We start from the raw sequence: 15,004 nt of genomic DNA, 5'->3' as shown, positions 1-15,004 counted from the left end.
ATAAAATGTAGTTGTTAAAATATTGCTGTTTAAGTTATTACTTTCGAAGACATAAGCCCAAGAGTGTGACAAATGGAAATGTGGGGAATATAAGGACACCTTCTATACATAAACACAGACAGGCCTCCCTGGGTGCTACCTAGATGGCATATCCTTTAAAGTATGGTTTAGACATGTAAGATGCAAGGGTACTTGACGCCACCTGTGGGCACATGGGAGGGAAGGCTCAGGACTTCTAGAGGGATTGCCCATTAGTTTGTGTGTTTCAAAAGCTACTGTGTAATAATAATAAGATCATTGAATGTGGTGTCAGGAATGGCAGTTGATTTCCTGGGTTCGCTTCCTGGGTCCTCCTTGTGTGGAGTTTGCATGTTCTCCCTGTGTCTGCGTGGGTTTCCTCCGGGTGCTCCGGTTTCCTCCCACAGTCCAAAGACATGCAGGTTAGGTGAATTGGCGATCCTAAATTGTCCCTAGTGTGTGCTTGGTGTGTGTTTGCTCTGCAGTGGGCTAGCGCCCTGCCCGAGATTTGTTTCCTGCCTTGTGCCCTGTGTTGGCTGGGATTGGCTCCAGCAGACCCCATGACCCTGTAGTTAGAATATAGCGGGTTGGATAAAGGATAGATGGATATATACTGTATATATATATATATATATATATATATATATATATATATATATATATATATATATATATATATATATATACACAGTATATATATATATATATATATATATATATATATATATATATATATATATATATATATATATGCACACATACACACACAGTTATGCACATGTATATACTGTTGCACAGTGGTTATTGCTGCTACTTCATGGGACTACAATATGCTCTGTCCAAATATAGGGTTCTTAAAAACCAATGTGAGCCAGCATAATGCTTTTTCTGTCAGCCAGACAGGTAATCTTTAAAGCAGCAGTTGTCTCCCAATGATTCCTGTTCCATTAGATTTCTTTAAAAGCCCCAGGATTGCCTGCTTGAATATTCCTTTTGTAATCCTACCTAGCAAATAGTTTCTAAGTGTAAAATTTCAGTCGTTCTATTTAATTAGAGAAATGCATACTTTATGATTTACTAAACACTAATAAATATAAATCTCCCGATTAATAACCTAGTTATTTACTCTGGTATTCAAAATATATCTTTAAAATGGGTATACCTTTTAACAATAAATCTCAAATATTTTCTTTTTAGTCTTGCCCCTCTGTGTTTAATGGACTATCAGTGCCAGTCAACTATTTATTTATGATTTTTAACAATAAAACAGTAGAACTGCCATGTCACCCTGAGAATGCCGTAATCTGTAATTGGTTGCACATCTTGAATGCCAACTATATCACTAAAATAATTTTTAAAAATTGCACGGCTATGTAAAACAAACACCTACAGTACATGATCTGTATCATGACACTTTAAGAATATTGACTGCTGAGCAGTGGAAGGCATTAATAAAAAATGCCACAGACTGTATCATGAGACTCATTTTTTAAGTGCTTCTATGCACCATTAGAATATCATCAATACTTATTAGAAATTATCTTTTAAAGCCTAGTGTTCACTAATGCATTTCCTATCAAGGCTAGCTATGACTTTATAATTTTATACTCTGCAAAGACATTGTAAAAAAAAAAGTCTTTTCTTCTTGATGTGTAAGAGGATATACATTTATCTTGATTGTCTGAAGGGTCAAACTGTGGTTATAGTTTAACAATTGAGAGCTCATTAAAATGGTCACAGCAGGACTATTCTATTTCAAAAACCGTGGAGAAAAAAGGATAATATTTTTGAAGAGTAAAAGTTTTTTGGACTTCAAGTGTATTAGTAATTAATGTTTTTTGGCTGAAGAGGATGAAACTTTGAAAACATTTTAATCAATTAAAAGTAAACATATCTACCTTTAAAGTAAACCTTACAGCTACAGTAGCAACTTGCAATTTCTTGGAAAACCTGTCATATGGAATAACCTTCAATTCGTAAAAAATAGAATGATGTGTTTCTTAAAACTTCACTTTGGCAATTTTTGAACCCTAAATACATCTTTAGGAATGCTTGTACGTTACCACAAAAGGAAAGGCAGTTTACTTGCTTTAATGAACAGAACAACAGATTTTTGGCTTTGCTAACACAATTACAAAGGTTAAGAGAGGTTACTATTGGGATACTAGCGTGATGGCTGCTGAAAATGGGCCTTTCAGTAATGTGTGAATAATAAATTATAATTCAGACAATTCAATCAGTAATATCCATTTACAATATTAGTAATGTCTTGGAAATATTTTAAATAAAATAAATTTCTAGGTGATTCCAAACTGTTGAAAATTATATCAAACAATTTTTTTAATAATAAATATAGGTATCACCATAATCAGCACAACTGTCTAACAACTTTAAAGGTCTAGGTTTGATCCCCAGCTCAGTTACTACTGTACTTATGTGGAATCAATATGTTGGATCAGTTTCTGCCAGATCCTCTGATAAGTCTTCCTTGTCATGTGTGTTATGTTAGTTGGTGGCTCTGAATCTGCAGTGGCTGTGAGCAATGTGATATAAAAGCAGACTCAGAAAAGAGATGAATGGATATATAGATATCACCATATATTTTCCATGGACCTCATTTGAACTACTACTACTACGTCATATGAAAGTATAGTTACTGTAACACTGCCTATAGGTAAGGTGCATTGCTTCAGATAAAAGACAGCTGACATAATGGATCAGATAAAAAAAAATAATCCAAGTGTGTATTCCCTATGCAGATCATTGTTTCTTCTTTTGGTGCATTCTAGCAAAGTATTAATATTCAAATATTAATCCTGGAACAGCTGCATGCAGTAATTGCAGTCCCAGTAAATGTCACAGTAAATTAATCATGACTAATTATCGTTTTTATCCCAAAACACTTGAAATACTGTGCCAGTACAAATAAGGGTAACAAAGTGAAAACTTTGATTTCTTTCACACCTTTAGATAATTATCATTAAATTACATGTTTATATATGTGTTTTTTTCTTCCTAATGACAGCTGCTTTGGATGGATGGATTGGTGCCGGCAGTTCATACCTTCCAGCTGACTATTAGTGAGTTACGACTTATGTAAGCTGAAATAAGTTTTTAGTTGTCTCGCTTTACTAAGAAAAGTAAATACCATTGAATGATGCAAAACAATTTTATTAAAAGTGTCACTGGCTTTTATTAAATGTTCCTACCTAATTATATTTTTGTAATACATAACCTATAAACCTGGTTGGTGCGTTTCTTAATTAAGGATTTGTGTATAGACACGGTTTTGTTTAAAGCAAGTATTTTTTTCCCTTAATGTCACTGACTAAAACAGCACTTTATACTAAATGTCTTTTCCTACCAATTAGGGAAACTAACACCTTGAGGCAAATTGTGCCACTCCTACCACTGAACTGCAGATAGCATTACTGTAAAATTTCATTACTGGCAGACATATGTCTCTTCAGTCTTCGAATAAAGACTAGGCATTGCTAAGTAGCGACATTAAATTGGTTCCTGTGATTAGGTAGTCAGTGTGCCACATTAACCAGACACTTAACTGGCATTTACAAAAAGCATCAATTCTCGAATTTAGTAATTCTACTTATTTCGATGATGTATGAATGAGCAACATCAGCTAAATAATTCATTGAAAATGCATCTAATCCCTCTGCTCAGGACATTGACTAACTCCCACGCAACAGCTACCATGGGAAGATATGTACTTTAATCTAATTTCACATCTGTTGTGATAAGCAAATAAGGGTGAAGTAAGTACTGATCCACAGACCAAGACCTAGATTTAGTCATTTCTTATCTTCCTTTTGAATTCTACATTAAAATCATTTTTCTTTCTCAGTACAGAATACAGAGCAGTCATATTTCAGGAAATAATTCAAATAGGGTGCCTATTTAAAACATTATTATATTGAAAATATCAGCATCTTTACCTCAGGCATTCCAACTAATCAACAGAATTGAATTGAAACTTCACAGAAAATTACAGAAATCATCAGGCATACCAGAGTAAAAACATCCTGTAATACCCATGAAAATATAATACAAAAATAGATGCAGGAGGGGGTAAGAGCATTTTGGGTGTAATTTCTTTACTGTTATTTAAAACTGTACAATAAAAGTATGACTGCTGCAGTGATTAGTGCTGCTTCTCCACTGCCTTGGGAGACTAGGTTTGAATCCTTGTTTTTAAGGAGTTTAGATCTTCTTTTCTTCAGTGTTCTCTGCTTTTCTTTCCACATCTCTAAATGTGTGCATATCATGTTGTACATTATGTTAAGGAATTTACTATAAATAGGATGGACAGGTTTGTCTCTGGTCATGATGGAAGATGGTTGAGGACAGTTAAAGCCCTGAGGTGAAGGTGAGCCTTTATGAAGGGTGTGTTTTGAGTCTGATGTTGTTTGAGACAGCAATAGACATGATGAACAAGGAAGTACATAAGGAACTCATAGGGTGAAAAGAGGTTTGGGTGAAAGACACCATGCTGAAAAGGAAAGTTGGTCTGGTTGAAAGTAAAAGGGATCAAAGCTGTGGACACAAAGGGTGCCTATGGTGATAATGTTGGAAAAAAAACAAATTCATTACAATACCAACACAGTATTGCTTATGTTAGGTGTTAATGGAAGCTCTTCCCCACTCTGGTTAGTTGAATAGCTTGTCTGTCTTTTAAGGGACAGTTTTATACAGAACATGATGGTGAATGTCAGAGTTTCCAAATGAGAATGACTAGGTGGATATGCAAAGCTTCTCAGAGGGAGTGGAAAAATATTTAAGAGAAAGATTAGAGCTGAAGCAAGATGTTGTGTGTTGAAGAGAGACAGGCTATAATGGTGTGGGCATGTGGGGTGGAAGGGGAGAAATGACTAGGGAAGAGATGGAGTGGAGTGGGCCAGAGGAAGATAGATGAAAATACAAATGAATGTGGTGTTGTGTGACAGTGTGTATCATGTCTGTCACTGTAATGTAGAGGCAAGGGAATTGGCCAACCTGGTAGAACAGACATAATGGCTACTGAAAGGCTAATGAAAAGAGCCAAATAGTATATTTAAATATATAGTGGGAATCGCTGAATATGATCATTTCTCCCTTTTATCTTCTTTTTAATCTCTACATTAATGCGCTCACTTAGTTTCCACCCAATTTTAATTATTATTTACAATTTGCATAATGAACATAATTCATTTCATCAGTTAGTAACGTGCTTATTTAAACTTCTTAAAATTTTATGATGTGGTCCCTTTCCCTGAGGCTTTTCTCAGAATCTGAAAATTGTGCATAATTTACATATGCATGTTATATATTCTGCTGCTTTCTACATCAGTTATTTTGGTGAGGATTCCAGTAAACATGTTTGTAGTATTTGATTTAATAAGAATATTAAGAGATTGGACAAACATGAGAAGACCAGTGTATCAAGCTCAGTCAATTAGTAAATACCTAGGTATTGCCTGTGTGAGGTGATAAAACAAATTCTACCAAACATTTCTCTCTTTTTATATAAATAAATGAGGATAACAACAACTTGTGGTATTGCCATAGCCGACATGGATATGTTTAGTTGCCTGACAAAACCCTTGTACTAATTGTCAACATTTATGTAACAAATGTGCATTTAATGCATGGAATAGAAGTCTGTTTGTTTTGTTTCTAATGCCTTCCAGTATACCAGGAGAAAAAGTTTAGAAAGAAGAAACCAGTCCCAAAATCAGACTATTCCTTTCAAACATCATCCCATCACTTTCAGACCTACCTCATCTCTGGCATCAGCTTAAGGAAGTAGAACATTACATGTGAATGCTGTGAATTATTCAGACAGCTGATACATCTTTTTCTAAATAAACATTGTCATAGTACATAAAATAATTTACACCTATTAAATTCTACATGGTTCTTTAAAAGGGCAACACAATTTGATTCATTTGATGAAGTTAATGACAATCTGCCATTGTATGTACAGTATTTATTTTAGTGTGCAGTTCTATCTTATCTGCAGAATCCCAAACTCATTCAAGATATGATAACTTTCAAAACGTTTTCGATGCAGCTTGCTAGAGCTAGAAATAAAGCAGGCTTACCATTTATATGTTCTTTATTTAAGTCTTAAAATAAGAATTTAAAAAATATTGCAAAAGTAAGGAATGTTAAATTGTTCAAATACTGCATGTGTGTGGCTTTATTTCCCATTTGGTATTAAATATTGAAAGTTTACTATACCCACTGTTATGATGAAATGAAAAAAAATTAATGAGGTAACCTTTTTTTTATTGTTATTCTTTTGCCAATTTTCCTAAAGCATATTTTTGAGCTGTTATCACCATGTTTCTGTCAATTTAAAGAAATACAAAGATATGCAAACACTGAGTACATCCCTATACACTTGCCTGTCTAAAATGCAAGTCCATGTAATTTGTAATTTAATGCTTCATATTTGTATTTATTTATTTATTTTTAGATTTATAATTAAAATTTATCTTTGTTAGTATGCATTTATTTATCAAATATTCTTTGAAATTCATCTTTGAATCCTATTACTGTCAATTAAATTTGAATCTAAACTAGAGTAAAAATCATTTTTTCTGTCAGTTGAATTTTTTTTTTTATATGAAAATGTTTTATGTATCAAAAATGTGAATTTATTACAAGTAAACACACCATAAAATTACTGCATTAAAAACATTTTCATGTAAAAACACAAGCCTGAACAGCAAAAGGTTTGCAAAAAAAATGTTGAAATCTGGTTGGTTGTAAAGGCTTAATAATATGCAGTCCACCAGGGAAACACTGATAACAAATGTATGTGTGTGATCTATATATATATATATATATATATATACACGCACGCACGCATACAATATATATATATATATATATATATACGTATATATACACACATACACGCATACATACACACACACACAATATCCAAGTTAGTACAAAATTTCCACTTCTTGCTAATCGTTTAACATTGAATTTTGAATATTTATTGAATAATTACATACATTTAAAGGGTTCAGTAAATGAATATTGCACATTACCATTATAAATTAAGACAATATGTTTTAAAAGATCTGGGCAACAACATGTCAAATCAAGAAACAATCTTTTGATGAGCTCTTAAGCACTCTTAATGGCTAACAGAAAGACTACTCATAAAATTATGTCAGGTATAGTCTAAATCGTCTGATAAATTTTCAGCTTTTATAGGTTGGGTTCACAGTGTGTTGGTTGGTTTAAGAAGTGTTGCATTACACAAACAACAGCTCTATAGTTTTGAACATTTACTGCACCATTAAAAACAAAAGTATCTTAATTTAAATCAATGAATTGCGATCTTCATCTCTGTTCTTTGTTAAATGTCAAAAAAATGTTGCTTTTCATAAACCATGTTTTCCATAAAGCCAAGAAATCTTAAAAAAACTGATTCACTGAGACACTTGCAAAAAAGCACAACTTTCATAACATTTACACAGAAATTTGAACAGATACTGCCACAGCAAAACCATTCCCAAATTAAAGTTATTAAATTATAGATGATGTTTTAAAAAACCTGACCATCGGTACTCACTAGGGGTGTGCACGGGGTCCAATACTCGGAATTCAGTTCTGCTCGGGATCGAAGGTCCAGATATTCAGGATTCAGTTCAGTTCTGGCACGGGTTAATGTTCCCTTTATGGAAAATTCAAGAAAATGGGATTAACCGCATTAATTTGCTGTATGAATGGTTGAGCTGGCTTCAGGACTGCTATAAGGCACTCTATGCAGTTGGAAGACAGCGATGACAGTCTATAATCATTTGTCTAATCTTGAACATTACTTCTCTGATAAATTTGATTTGAAATGCATATTTGGAAGTCACATTCACATTATGACAACTGACCTGGCTCTCCAAATAAATAACTTATTGGTGCTCACATCCAAAGGGTGATAACCTGTAAAACTCAGTTTGTGATTGAGTCGGAAGTTTAACCCAAGTCCCAGGTGCAAAGAGCTGATAATAATCCCATTTCTGTGTAAAGGCATATTGTGTTGAGGTTCTTTCATAAAATCTAAGAGCATTTCAAAGAAGCTAAAATCCAATAATGATGTGCTCAATATCAGTGTTACATAAAGGACTGATTGAATTGTGAATGTCTAACAATATTCAGTAACAATATTACCAGAGGATTCCATAAGTTGGGATACAGGACAAAATCAAGTGTCTAAGAAAACAAAACATTTTTATTGCCAAGTCTTTAATGTAGTATGTACTGTAGGAAATCTGGGACACATACTGTCTTGACACAGACTAAATTTGGCTCCTGGCCTTGCACCAGTCTGAAACTTTGTTATGAATTTTAGGCACTATTGCACAAAGAGAACAAAGAAGAAATTTCACTGTGGCTGCCACAAGGCTCTGCTGTAATTCTGGTAATTCATACCATCAGATAAACTTTTTCCTATGATGACCTAAATAACTTCTGAAATAGTTAAACATGGGAGCAAAGAAAAGATGGACAAGTTTTCTAAGATGGTGTATAACAAGTAAGAAGATAAGCCAGTTAACAGGGCTTATTCAATGAATTGTCCACCCATTTCAGTCTGAACTAAATTTCAAAAAGGCCCATAGAATGTGGTATACTTTAAAAAAAAAAGTAAAATAATAATAATAATAAATGGTAAAAATGCACTCTTTTTATATACACATTTGGTGCAAATAATAAGTCTATCTACATTACCTGACAATGCAGTTCTTTTTAATTTTTCTGTTAGCAATGCAAATTCCTTCATATTATTAATTATAATATCATTCCTAAAACTAATTTAGGACAACAACACAGTATATTACACGTAAAGAAAATGCTTCTATGGAGAAATAAGGTTTTACTTAGCAGTACAAGTTTCCAGAGAATATTAATATATGTCAAAGTTGTGTTAAAATTATTTTGACTTCAAAAATACTCAATTTAGAATGGATTAATTGAATGTAGATTTGGAAGGAAAGGTATGGAAAAGGCTCAGTGAAAGACAAAAAGAAGACAGGGTAATGACAGATAAAGAATGAGTGTGTGTGTGAGTGAGAGAGAGAGAGAGAGAGAGAGAGAGAGAGAGAGAGAGAGAGAGAGAGAGAGAGAGAAGGAGGAAACAAGAGTGTTGTGGCATTGCATTTGCAAATCAGGGAACTGTCCTTGATGGGTGGGTGAAACACTCAGTCTGAAAGAACAGCATGCCATGATGAAATATTTTCCTTTTCATACTATAAGGTCCCCCATTAGTTATCCCTACCAATAAGTAAACTGTGATAGGTAAAGATGACACTTTTTATTATACATTTCTTTGTACCTTGAATTCTAAGGTAAAACATTTTTGCATCATTTTTTATAGTATTTTATTTAAATGATATATGCTTTGATCTTCCATACTACAATGAGGTAGCATGCAGCACCACATTTTTTAACTGAAATTTACTTCTTGTAAAATATGCTATGCTTGAACTACAGCACTCTGAATGGAACCACTGGTATGTATTAAAGTAGTTATATCTGATAAGATTACACTAATACTTCATTGTATAATGCTATGATAAAAAATGAAAATATTTACTTTAAACCATTTTCTTAAGAGCCAAATAATCTGGTTTAAAAGTAATCTGCTTTGAAGGCTTGGCTTAGATGTTTATATAAGAACTAGTTATGTATCATTATTGAGTATGATTTAAATCTAGAAATACAGTATATTGATTATACAGTATTGCACATACTATAAGTAGAAAAAGCATACTTTTTTAATTTTGAATTTATTTTTTGGTTTCACTATAGGCACCAAAGTGCTTTTTATCAGTGCCCCTGCAATAGCAATTATGAGTGCAGAAAATACATAGAAGCACTTCAGGATTTTAATCAGATAATATCAGATTGAGGAGATGCAGACGTCCGTTGTTGTTAGCCCGTTGGGGTCCAGAAAAGCAAAGTCCAGACATAACCCTTGACCATCAGCAAGCCCATTAAAGGTCATAACCCCACACCCTAACATTCACAAATAGCAAGAAATTTAGTCTCACAAATTAATCTAGCAATAATGAAAATGGGAAATTGGAGTTAATGGAGGAAACTCATGAGAACATAGAGCAAGAACATATGACCTCTACACAGAACATAGACAGGTTATGGCAAGTGATTATTAAAATTTATTAGAATACAACATCTTTATGACAAGGTTAAAAAATTGATTAATGACACAGATTTAGCATTATTTCCTGTCATTTTCAGACCCTTTTTGTCTACCCAGAAATCATCATGCTATTTTGTTTTTTTAAGTGAACCTGATACAATATAGAAACACTCACTGATTCTGAACATGTATAAAAACTCATGAAATATGGACTATGATAAAACATTACATAAATTCTCAAACACATTATCCACATTTAGGACTGCCATAAGCACTGGTTGCTAAGAGGAGAACTTTCCTGGAAACAGCACCAGTCCATTACTGAGCCCTCTCACGTACACAGACACACAGTCACAGATAAGATAAATTAGTAGGAAAACAGGAGCACCCAGTGGAAAGCCCACATATTTAGGAAGAACATGCAAACTATATATAAAAAAACTGTATATAAAAAATATAATGCAATTGTTTTGGAAAGGGTTACACTGTTCTGGATTGTTATAGAAAAATATTTTATATTTGGCAAATAAGAGAGATCAACCGTAGCTTTAAATCAACAAGTCACTATACAGCACTAGTACCCTGCATAAAAATATGTCTAGATGTTTTCAGAGTTCAAATGCAAATTTATTGAAAACTAATGTTATAATGGAGTATTTCCATGACAAACCAACTCCACATAATTTTACTCATTTGTTATTCTCTCTGACCACTGCTGACTTTTAAAATGCCTATTAACAAAGAATAACCAAAAATCCCCTTTAACAAGTAAAGTGGAAATACATTAAGCTCTTGAAGTTGTATTTTTACTAACCATAAAATTTTAGGAAAAACAGGAAAATAATGTTCTTTAAAATAAATTGTATTTTAGCAATTTTAGTATTTTTTGTGATCAAATTTTAATTGAAATACAAAACAAACATTTTAAAGGGAAACATAAGCCATTTTGATGTGAGTTACAATAAAATAAAGCCCCTTGTTCAGCACCTATCCCTCACTCTATCACTCCTCACCCTGTCACCTCATAATGCAGCCAAACACAACCCTGCTACTTTAAAATTCATAGTGACAACAAAAGAGTAAAGGATCTCATGAGAAACAGCAAGTGAGGGAACAGCACAGTGTCTACCCCATTATAGAGAAGAAAAGCTAAAGATTAGGGTTGCAGCCAAGACCTGGGTGCATCAATGCTCAGACCAGTGCCAGCGATTGTCCCTGATGCATATTGCCTCTGCCGGATAATGGAAAACTTAAGTGAGGAAAAGTCTAGATGAAGGAAAATGGGAAAGTAAAGAGTTCCTAACAGAGGGTATGGGAGTAAGAACACATCAGACACCCCAGACCATTATTTTACTTTATTATTAATGTTCTTTTCAGGGTAGTATGGTGCTACTTTACTATTACTGCTAATCATTTTTTGCAGCAAGTTTGCTGGGTTTGTCATTGACCTTATTTGCCAAATCTTCCCCTGAAAGTTTGCTGTGCAGCTGGCATAAGCTATTTTTTTCCCAGTGCCCCATGATGTTTTGTGAGGCCAGCATGACATCATAGAGCTGCAGTAGTCCATGTTGGATGTAACAGCCCTCTCAAATATATAACACTGATCCATCATAATAAAGGTTCAGAGTCTGTGAGCAGAAGTCAGTCCTCAGATGCACAACAGAGAGTAGAAGCTTGTACCCAGAGGCTGCCGGTGTGCAGCTCTCTGTCTTCCTCTACTCCATCTGTTAGCTTACAGTGCTAGTCCTTCATCACACAAATACTAAGGCATAATAGGCCCCCTCTGCCCCCAGCCAACCCCTAAATCCAGCATCTAAAATGGCACCTGACAAAGTTGTTGTTGCTGCAGCACCTGCTCTATCATCCCCCTTCCACCAGCTGATTAGTTGCAGCATCCAAAACAGACATTCATAAAAATGAAAAAGTTCTGGATCAGTTGAGATTTCCAGACCTCTGCTGCTGATTCCAGGGACTAGATGGGTCCTTTGTCTGTTCCTCTCTATTTAAATGTTACTGCTCTGATACCTAATCCTGTTAATGGTCACATATTAGAACCAGAGTTGTACAAATAAAACTAAAACATTGTGCTTCCTCACAGCTCACGTCACATTTTTGGCTCCAGTACTCAGTCCAGCGTAGCGGTCAGTCGCTTCCATAGCCCTCAGGTGGACTTAAAAGACCACTACACCATTATAATCCACTCAGATCTACTTCAATTTCTCCTTCCACATTGACCTCAATGCATTTTGCTGAATTTGGCAAAAGTACTGAACCTTTCGGTGTTTTCACTGAAGTTAAGGCAAAGCAAATTCAGTGGGGTTCGTCCATCAGTATTCATGGCACATCACTGTGGATGTGTCCAAGTGCACCCTGCAAAGAACTGCCACTCCATTCACGATTTGTGGTTTTCTTGCACTTGATGCTGCCAGAATAGTTTCTGGCTCCAAGTGATAATGAAGTGAAATTAATGTGTTAAGGAAATCAATGTAATCTTTTAGTTTTACTTGCTTCTTTTACAGTGAAATTAAAAATATACAATTACAAAAGCAAGAATAGCCTCATCCTCCAAATGTAGCATCATATGGTTTCAAAGATAACATGTAATTTTATATCGAGTGGAAAAAAGCAGCCTGTTTTGTGAACCACCTTATGTATTCACACTGGTTGTGAGTGTTACTCTATAAATAAGTTTAATTTGAAAAATTGTGACTTGGGTGTATTTAAAAAAAAAACTATTAAAGATACCACTGGACATACATCTACATTTACAGCAAAACTTCAGGTTAATATGTCCCTTCAATAAAAATAAATACCTAATATTCAGAACAGTTTCCTTGCTTGTACTGTATCTGTGTTAATACTGTATATCAATTATTTAAAAAATTATGACAAATAAAGATTTGTTTTTTGTAATTTTGCTTGAGAGGCTAAACTTTCCACACAATCATTAGCGTCACAAAGCAGTTTGAAATATTTGTATTCACATCCAAAAACAAGCTTGTTAAGTGGATTTGTTCTTATAAAAACAACTCTGTATGAAAAAGTATTTCTGTATGTTTGTACGCCCTGATATAGTCTGCTGACCTGTCCAAGGTTACGTTCCACCTTGTGTTACCAAGTATCAACCTTGCCCTGGAAACTCTGAACATGATAAGTGGGATGGGCAGGTTTTAGCTTGGGCAAGCCAAAAAAATGACGTCCTTGTGGATATAACCCATGTTTTGAAGCAACTTGTAAGAAAGAAAACTACATTTTAAAAAAATATATTTAGGCAAACAAAAATTAAGCAAGATGTCAGAATTAATACTGCATTTACCCATTTATTTAAAATTATTATCATTTAAATGTTTAACAATATTGTTGACTTGATCAAACATACAGTATAGTTAACCTAAGTGTATTTATCCTTATTTGTAAATACTAGTTTATAGTCGCATTGGGTTAATTACTAGAATTTCATTTTGTGCTACCTAATTGCAAATTCTCGATATAACATGCAATTAAAAAATGAATTCTATACTTTGGATACACTAATAAAAAAAACATCTCTCCAACTGTTTTGTGGACCCACAAAATCTAATTCAGGGGCATGCGGAGTGAGCTGCATTGGGTTCAAAGCAAGATCCAGTGGTGGCTGAGATGTCACTTCAGTTACAGAGGACAAAACACAAAACCCCGTATTCCGGTCAGATAGCATCACCTGAAATTGCACATGTACAGGAAGAGTGTAAAGACATTATCCAAATAAAGCAGATAATAATAAAACACAGTTAAAATAGACATTTAATTTGTGTCCAACATTTTTAATAGACTATATAAAAACGCACATTCTGGCAGAGAAAGTCTACATTAAGCATATGAAGCAACTGACTCCTGATAATCAAGGCAGCCAGTACCTACTATCTGGAGAGTATTTACTATTTTCTGCATTACTGTCTAGGTGAAGAATTTTATTCCCTTTATTTCATTTTTCTGCACACAGCTAAACTAAGTATACTGTAAAGAAATAAATATGCTGTATATTCAAACAGAAAACTATGATGTCTCTGCTTGCACAGCAGACTCTTCCTTACAATAATCTTTTAGTAGCTCAATGTCAGAAATACAAGTTCAGGCAAAAGCTTCCAGTAATTTATTTTCAATGTGTTGCTCATACATCCATTCAAGGAAAGGTAATCATTGGCTTGTTACTGTATACAATACAAAAACAAGAAAAGCCAGGAAGTCCAAAAACATTTTTTAAACTGTTTCATGTCAACAAGCCTCCTGCTTCAACTAATTAAACTTTTTCTTTTACAATGTTGCATGTGGATACTTTATTCAATTCACTTTTATCTCCAAACTCCATACTAGGACTGGCTATACAGGGAAATGTAAGGGGTACAACTAAACCTGAACCCAGATATAAAAATAGCAAGTGGGCAGGTTGAACCGCAAAATAGTATGTCTCTTTTTCCCAGCACAAAATGAAGACTACCATCCATTCAGTCAGTCATCCATCCTGGTACTGCATCCAATGTTGGTTCCTGCCTTGCATCCCAATGCTGCAAGGGCAAGCACCAGTTTCCGGGTACATTGAGATAAACAAAACAGGTCAAAAAACTGCTGGGCAGAAAATGAAAAGCTGTCATCTGCAGTCTGTGCTCCAGACAGCGTAAAACACCAGGATTCAATGCACAAAACCATGACAAACTTCAACATTTCTAAATGGATCAACCTTCCCTTATTATGGAAATATCAGCAAAAACTAATGCTTTCATATATTAATGCACCTTTTTCTCTTGATACTTTGTTTTTAGTTAATCTTTTAAGATT

The 15,004-nt window shown here is 34.2% G+C and overlaps 1 protein-coding gene across 3 annotated transcripts in view; it reads right to left on the bottom strand.

The window, feature by feature from the left end:
* The window catches only part of LOC114650153 (protocadherin-9), an 892,982-nt gene that overhangs the window by 767,286 nt on the left and 110,692 nt on the right, over positions 1-15,004 (bottom strand). For 2 of the 3 annotated variants that reach the window (XM_051925668.1, XM_028799626.2), the window contains exon 3: positions 7,607-7,708. The exons of the other annotated variant lie outside the window; for it this stretch is intronic. In XM_051925668.1, the coding sequence (XP_051781628.1) occupies positions 7,607-7,708 (102 nt within the window). The remainder of the gene's footprint in view (positions 1-7,606; positions 7,709-15,004) is intronic. 3 annotated transcript variants of the gene reach the window in all.

Source organism: Erpetoichthys calabaricus, chromosome 4 (genome assembly GCF_900747795.2).
Source record: "Erpetoichthys calabaricus chromosome 4, fErpCal1.3, whole genome shotgun sequence".
NCBI lineage: Eukaryota > Metazoa > Chordata > Cladistia > Polypteriformes > Polypteridae > Erpetoichthys > Erpetoichthys calabaricus.
This window is presented reverse-complemented; position numbering and strand designations above follow the sequence as displayed.